The sequence below is a fragment of the Phaseolus vulgaris genome, chromosome 3 (assembly GCF_051622355.1).
Source record: "Phaseolus vulgaris cultivar YP4 chromosome 3, ASM5162235v1, whole genome shotgun sequence".
In the NCBI taxonomy this organism is placed as follows: Eukaryota; Viridiplantae; Streptophyta; class Magnoliopsida; order Fabales; family Fabaceae; genus Phaseolus; species Phaseolus vulgaris.
This window is the reverse complement of record NC_143500.1, coordinates 16333112-16341523: the sequence shown is the minus strand read 5'-3', so window position 1 is coordinate 16341523 and position 8412 is coordinate 16333112. Positions and strand designations below refer to the sequence as shown.

The 8412-nt window shown below is 39.5% G+C and overlaps 2 protein-coding genes across 2 annotated transcripts; one reads left to right on the top strand and one right to left on the bottom strand.

The window, feature by feature from the left end:
- Positions 1-822: 822 nt before the first annotated feature.
- On the bottom strand, positions 823-2247 carry LOC137806751 (uncharacterized). Its single transcript, XM_068607015.2, has 2 exons — positions 2116-2247; positions 823-1472 (listed from the first exon to the last, which is right to left on the bottom strand). Exons 1-2 carry the CDS (start codon positions 2128-2130, stop codon positions 1125-1127), a joined length of 363 nt encoding a protein of 120 aa, XP_068463116.1. The 5' UTR covers positions 2131-2247; the 3' UTR covers positions 823-1124.
- A 3157-nt stretch (positions 2248-5404) lies between these two features.
- On the top strand, positions 5405-6373 carry LOC137839161 (uncharacterized). Its single transcript, XM_068648286.2, has one exon. It carries the CDS (start codon positions 5405-5407, stop codon positions 6371-6373), a length of 969 nt encoding a protein of 322 aa, XP_068504387.2.
- Positions 6374-8412: the final 2039 nt, after the last annotated feature.

Below are 8412 nucleotides of genomic sequence, written 5' to 3'. Positions count from 1 at the left end.
AAAACAAGGTACATTTTACACATTCTAAGACATTTGAGCAGAAGCTAGCATTTTTAGTTACGATTCAGTTATGCATTTCTCTGAACATTGGCCTTACGGTGTTCTGCGACGAGAAGTGTTTGGTGTTTCCTGTCCAATAGCTGACTTGACCGTCGGAGTGCAAACGGCCGCGAGGGCGCCATTTGTCTCTCTGTTTCAGGTGTTCACGGCGGAGGAAGGAGAACGTTGGAACAGAAGCAAAGGAGTTCTTGAAGCGCAGTTCGTTGAGACGCACGGTGTTCGAGTCAACCGACAGAAAGAGAATCCATGTCACGAAATGCTTTGGGATGCGTGCGATAAACATCTTTTGTGCATAAAGGTATTTTCGTAAGGTATTTTCGTGTTAGTGCATGTAAACCTCATCATCTCGCTCGACTCGACTCGACTCGAGGTTAAGAAATTGTGTATTGTCCATGTATAATCGGTTGGAAGTCTGATCATGTTCCTAACCGACAAAGAGCAATTTGGCTCGGTAGAGTTCCAATGAAAATGTAATTTTATATTAATTAATTAACATCTATAATTAAGCCTATACCGGGATTTTATTCGATATTGCTTAACTAAAATCCTGGAAATAAGATATTTTTTAAATGTTGCTTTCTCTCATAAATGCATGATTTAATTTTTAGTTATATGAATATGTTATGAGACATTATATTCATTTCATTAGTAGCAAAGATAAATTTGACTGGTGAATGGTTGAAGATAAAAGAGGCATTATATGGTTCTGTAGAAGATCAAAATTTATATATGTGTAGAAGATAATAGCTGAAATAAAAAAAGTTGTAAAAATAAATATAATTTATTGAAAGCAAGAGGAAATGAGCATTACATAAGACATAGAATCCGGTTGGCATGCATGCCAATTCAGCGGTGCTTATATGTAGCTATATTATATCCTTCATAAATCGTAAAACCATACCCAAACACTTACCATTACAATAATATGAAGATGAAATTAAATAAGAAACTTGTGATCAACTTTCACATCCAAAATGGTAGACCTCATCAATCACCACAACAAGAACTACACTTCAATCATTCCAACCTTTTTCCCATTCACAACACCAATATCCTTTGCCTTATTAACCTTCATTCTTCTCAACACAAACTTCTGCGCTCTCACCTGTTTTCTTCTTCTCCTGCTTCTCTTCCTCCACTGCTACTGATTCGCTTTCATTAATCTCCTCTTTCACTTCTTCTTCTCCTGTTTTTTCTGCTGCTCGGTTCTCTACCTCTACCTCCGTCTTCACTTCCTCTGTCACTTCGGTTTCTGGAACAACTGGGGCTTCTGCTTCTGCCTCTGCCTCTTTTGCTTCTGCGATGGTTTCTTCCTTTGCCTCTTCGGTGGCTGGTTGTTCTGGGGTTGTTTTCTCGGTTGTTTCCTCGGTTGTTTCATTCTCTGTCACATTTGTTGGTGTTTGCTGTGCAACCTGCAAGATCCATTTTCATTCAACTAATTATTCCAAAGTTCCAATCCCAACTTAACGAACAAGGCATCTTTTTGGGAATCACAAACTAAAATATCGATGGGAGCAGTATGTTACCAGAAAAAATAAAAATAAAAGTAAAATGAATAGTCTTTAAATCTTAAGTTTAGAAAGTTCAATAAAACTTCTAAAATCTAGAATATAGCAGCAAAAAATATCATGCAATTAACATAGCTGTGACGGTTAAAGGAGGGTTGTTTTTGAAGGGCACTTTACAAACTAATAGTTTTGCTGAGAAAATTGATGTCGGATGATTTTTACTTAAATTGGATGCAACAACTATATTACGCTTATTAGGATGAAAACCGATCGAGAGAGATTGACTTGAAGTTATTGATCAGTTTATATATGATCAAGATAGAAATCCTGAAAAAGAGAAAATACAAACCAAAACAGGAAAAACAAAGAGTTGATTTGTATGTTGATAATTAGAAGTAGATGTGCCCTACCATGAATCGAGGCAAATAAATAAAACAATAAAAAACTGAGAGATTTATGAGAAATGGTTAATTGGTTTTCATGATCTGCATAGAGGATATAGAGAAGTAGGTAGAGAGATGGAGCAATAACTGCATCTTTAAATTACCTCAACAGTGGCCATTTGGAATACAAAATAATAATAGAAGTGAAAAAAAGGTTTAAAGGAAAGAGAGTAGGAGTTGATGAAAGCAAGAAGAGAGGTTTATATAGAGGTTCAGCCTTTAACAGTCCCCACTCACAGAATTCAGTGTCAATAAGTGACCAATAATGATAGAAAGATATGGAAAAAAAAATGTAGATATAATACTAGAAAATATGGTTATGAAAAGAGAAAAATAATAAATATCAATTGCATGTTAATAGTAACAAGTGGTTCACACATTTTTACTTATTTTTTTCCTTCAAAATTACAAAGAGAGAGCGTATAGAGTATAAATATTAATTATTGGCAGGAGACAACAAAAGTGTGGTGACTCAAATTGCATCCAATAATGATATTTGAGCATTTATATTGTACTGTTACTTCTTTTCATCTTTTCTTTTCAATTTTTTTTGCAGTATACAGTTTATGACAGTTTTTATTTTTTAATCCCTTCTGAATAAAGGGAAGTGATATTTTAATAACCAGCAAAGCAAACTACATTTAAATCCCAAAATATTAATATTTTAATATTTTTTAACTTCAAATAATAGTATTAAAGTAGATTGTTAAATAAGTACTTTTCTTTTGGAGAGTGTCAACTTATCCTTAATCTTTAAGGCCTTAAAATTTGTTTTATAGTAATTTTATTTTCTTTAAAATATATTATTTTTACAATGTTTTTCTAAGTATGATTAAACATTAAAAAAATAATATGATTTTTAATAAAGACTTTATTCAACATTAAATAAGAATATATTTTATAATAAAATACTTCATTCATAACATTATAAAAACTTAATATTCATCAGTTACTTTTTAAGTATTACTTAAGGTTGTTTCAGAAAAAACAACTTTTTCAATTTTGATAAATTTTTTATTTTAATATGTTTATTTCTTCCTAGAAATAAATGTATATGCTAATTATTGTCCCGACCATTCTTCGATCATTCTTCGGTCATCGATCCCAGTAACTGACCTCAGACATCGCGCACCAATGCTTGATAGGTGGAAGAGGGCCACATAAGCTGGGTCCCAGAGGCACCTGTCAGAAGAATAGTGGGACTTCGGACATCGGTACAATAAGACCCCGATGTTGGAGATCAACATCGGTCCTTACCAACAGAAGGAGAGATCGGACATCGGTAGTCTGAACGTCATGTTGAACCACGTAAGGAGGGTCCCAGAACTATCCTAAATCAACAGTTAGAACATCAGATATGAGGGAAGCCTAGGTCACGAGGGATCCATGCACGTGGTGTGTATAGCGCATACAGGTGCGACACGTGAGAATAATCCTTGGAGGTGCTAAGAACCATAAGGGTTAGGGTTTCCAAGGGAAGTTTCATGCATGACACGTGAATACTTAGGGCACCCGTAGAAACAGATGGCGCCAGAGATTAGGTGCACAAGTTGGTACCTAAGCGGCCACTCTGTTATTTGTTGCACTCCAGTTAAGGGAAGTTCTATGTGCCAGATATGCTAAGATTATGTAAATAGCGGCGCAAGGACATTCCCCAAGGAACCCTAGACAAGGGTAACAACACAAAGGTAAACCCTAGTCTCAACCTATATAAAGGGTACCGAGAACCCTAGCAAGGTACACAGTTTCTAAGACTGAGACTATACACTTGGTGTTTCTTTGCCCTTATACTAACTTGAGCGTCAGAGTGCAAACGGCCGTCAAGGCGCCCCTTTGTCTTTGCAGGTGAGAGATTTCTTGATCAAGGAAGCACCATTCTCAGGCGGAGATTGAAGGGCCAAAGGCTACCGTTAAAGTCAACCGGCGGAGTGAGTCAACAGGCAGGAACATTTGGCGCCCACCGTAGGGCACGTTAAAACAAGGTCCCACTCGCAATCACGTGAAGAGTTCTTTACCAACGATATGAGGAGTGCGAGGCAAGGATCTGCAATGGCTTCAGGTGTTGTGATATGATTTCACTAGCCAAATAGAGATGATTCTTCGACATTCTATGGAATCAACTTGAGTTGGAGATAGCTTAGGCACTTTTAATAGAATTGGATCAATGTTCTATGTTTCAAGAACTCACCAAAACTTGCACCAAACACCAAACTCATATGGAAGATCCATCTATTGCCAATTGAACCAATTAAAATGTGTATAAAAGCAAAAGCACCGTTTAAAAAGCTCAAGAAAAGAATTGAACCGAACAAAACAACTAGAAATGAAGAAGAAACAAATGGAAACAGCCAAGGAGAAGATGAACCGAAGCAAATTCAGAAACAAACTAAAATACCGAATGAAAATGCTAGAAAAGTAAACTAAGACATGTTTTAGATTCAAATGAGCTAGGAGATGAAAGAAAGAAGAACTTATGGAGATGAAGGACTTGGTTTGATGATCACGCCACTTGGATGGTGAAGGCTCCAAGATAAGTGAGCTAGTGCCGCCACTTGAGAGAACCTAATGCACTCAAGATAAGACAAGGTGAAGGAGAAGACAAGTTCTCATAATTCTCTCTCAAATTGAGTAGAGTTTCTCTATTACCAATTTCAATTCTGAATTTTACAAGAACCCACACCTCTATTTATAGTGTGAGGGTGCTGAAAAATAGGTGGGAAAATTCAAATAAAACTCATTTGAAATTCCCACCAAAAACAAGTCATATGGGAGGTGTGACCTTTTTCTACTATGACACCTCCTAAAACCTACACCTACACCTACTCTCCTAAGTCACATGGATAATGTGACTTTATTTTACATTTTCACACTTCTTTATTTAATATCCACACCTCCTACAACTATACAAGAGTAATTAAAATGATGTTCTTTTATTTAATGCTTGGCCTTGCCCCTCATGGGATGGACTTGGGCTTTTTGGGCTTTGGCCTTCTTGGGCTTGGGCTTTGGGCTTGGGCCTCATATTTATTTTATGTCTTCTTTTAATTTTGAGAAGACTAGAAGGAAGAACTTCAAATGTGAAGGCGAATGTCCTCTTCCTTCATTAATAAAAGCCTCATTTATTTGATTAGCTCCTGCAATGGCTTCAGGTGTTGTGCCTCCTGGGGGGGACAATGTCACCATGCAACAACTCATGGAGACCATGCGTGCCCTCAGGAACAGGTGGCGGCATCTAGAGCTGAAATAGCTGCATCGCAGGCGGACAACAAAGAGTTGCGCAGAACCAATGAGGAGCTACGTAGAGGCTTGCAACAAGTAGGGGAACGTGCGGTGGATGAACGTGCCCCACCTGTACCGCCTAGGGCACGTCCCATGTCGTTCTCTCAAGCGATCATGGATACGGCATTGCCAACCACATCTCTAGGCCCGAAGGTCACCTTCACAGGTGTCGAGGACCCAGAGGCCCACCTCACAGCGTTCCACACTCACATGATGCTCACGGGAGGGTCTGACGCTATGTACTGCAAGCTACTTATGAGCACATTGGCAGACGCGACACTAGAATGGTTCGTCAGCCTCCCTGACGGACACATCACCACTTTTGACCAATTTGCGACACTGTTCAGAGAGCAGTACCTCGTCAACAGGGCCCCCACTCGATTCTCTTACGATGTCTTCGACATCAAACAATACCAGGGTGAGTCTTTGAAAGAGTACTTAAACAGGTTTGGGGTCCAGGTGGTAAGGTTGAAACCCACAGATGAGGCCATGACAGTACACGCCTTCGTTAAAGGAATGTTGCCAGGATCTTTCAGTGAATCGCTATTGAGGTTCTACTCGAAGACGTTCACCGAGATCAGGCGTCGGGCGTTGGCGCACATTGCCGCAGATGATCGAGTAACGGAGAAACGTGGTCTTGTCGGTCCCATCCGACCTCGAGCAGCAGGACGACCTCAGCTCATGAGGGTGCACGAGGCGACCACAGAAAAGAAGGGAGCGGGAAAACCCTACGAGAAGTCCCAGGCGGGGACACGCAGACAAAGGGACCCGCTCCCAAAACATAATTTTCAAGTGGAGCTCAAGGAGCTAATCGCTATCCCGAACGCTTGGTGTGAGTTTCACCAAGCACATGGCCACTACATACGCAATTGCTTGGCCCTGGCACACCAACTAGATGAGCTAGTGAAGAGCGGCTTCTTGAAGGATTACCTTCAAGAGCAACAAAATGATCAAGCATTGGTGACCGCGGGAGCAGATCAGTGGCACAAGGTGCCAATTCATGGGGAGATCAACACGATCTCCGAAGGGTTTTCACGAGGGGGATGTGTTAGAAAATATGGCTTTAAACGAGAGGGGGGGTGAATTGTTTAAGAAAGATTTTCGTAAACTTTTAAGCTTAGAATGAAAAATACTTCACAAATACCTTGATTAAGAATTCAGTTTTTCAAAACATAAAGCAAAAGCACAATACTGGAAAAACAATCGGTTGTTTTACCGAAACAATCGGTTGTTTATACCAGTTATTAATTGACAAAACTGAATTTAAAGAGATAGGGATAGAGAAATTGTACACAGTTGTTTATACTGGTTCACTCCAAACCAGAGCTACATCCAGTCTTCTCAGAAACCCTGAGGAAATCCACTAAGCAATCACACCTTGATCACTTACACAACAACCAAGAGAATGACCCTGAACACCTCAAGAAACACACTCTCCTTGGTCAACACACCAACACTAAGATTGCTGATCTTGATCCCCTCAAGAACACACAACCAATCTCAGCAAACACAGAAACGAATACTTGTTCAAAAGAGTACAAGGATTACACTTGTTACAGAAGATAATCTGAAATCAATACAAGCAGAATCCTATTCCATACACTTTGATCAACCACAAACTCTTAGCAATCTCAGCTCTTTGAAAAACTCAAAAACAAACTCTTAGGAAAAACTTTGTCAAAGATTCTTAAATCTCAAATTTTTTTTTCTGAGTATATTCAAAGATGTAGTTTGTTATCAAATCTTAACAAACTCTTAAATTGCATTAAAAGATTGGTCAAAGCATTTAATGACTGGAGCGTAAGCAGTTAAATCATTTAAAGCTCAGTCAAACAGAAAACAGTTTTTCTGTTATGATCCCAAAACAAACAATCGGTTGTTTCCTCGAATCAATCGGTTGTTTTGTTAATTTAACAGTTCAACCATTTAAAAACAGTTTTCAATCTTTTCCTCAAAACACCTAAGTACAAACAATCGGTTCTTTTGATAAAACAACTGGTTGTTTTAACTTAGTTTGAAAACATTTTACTTTTACAAAGATTGAGAATGCTAATACTTTAGATTTAATCAAAGGGTGGATTACAACATATAAACTACCCCAGAACTAAGCTAAACCAGCACAACAACATCAAGCACAGCCAAGGCTTCAACATCCTTCAAAGGATTTGGATTCTTCAAAACTTGAACACCACTTGGTTCAACAGGATGTGCCGCCTCCCAGCGAAAGAAGTACGCACGAGAGGTGATGGCAGTAGAGGTATAGGAGGTGGATCAGACCCCTGATGTCGACCTCGTCTTCACCAAGGCCGACCGCCAAGACGTCATACCCCACGACAATGACTCGGTTGTAATTTCGTTAGTCACAGCAAGAAGAAGGGTGCATCGCGTCCTCATAGACCAGGGAAGCTCGACCGACGTGATGTTCTGGTCGACCTTCAACAAGTTACAGTTGTCCCCAAACCAGTTGAGGCCCTATACGGGGTGCTTGTATGGTTTCGCTGGAGACAAAGTGGAGGTGCGCGGACATATAGAGCTAAGGATGACCTTCATGGATGGCACAGTTTCGCATACTGCAAACATTAGGTATCTTGTCGTTAACGCCCCATCAGCCTACAATATACTGTTTGGTAGACCTGCTTTGAACAGGATTGGAGCGATTGCCTCCACGAGGCATATGAAGATGAAGCTGCCTTCCCTCGAGGGTACGATGATCACCATCAAGTCTGACCAGAAAGAGGCTAAGAAGTGCTACGAAAATAGTCTCAAGACAAAGAGAGGGGTGTTCGTTGTTACTACCCAGCCTCCAAGGGAAGAAGGGATCACCTGATGAGAGTCAAGTAAAGGAGGTTTTTATTAATGAAGGAAGAGGCAATTCACCATCACACTTGAAGTTCTTCCTTCTAGTCTTCTCAAAATTAAAAGAAGACATAAAATAAAGAGAGGCCCAAGCCCAAAGCCCAAGCCCAAGCCAAGTCCATCCTATGAAGGGCAAGGCCAAGTTTTAAATAATAAAGAATATTGTTTGAAGGTGCTTAGAGGGAAACATTAGAAACCTCTATTGTTAAAGCATCTTTTAGTCTTTAGTTAGGAGTCTTAGGGGGGGTGTGTTAGTAGATAGGTGT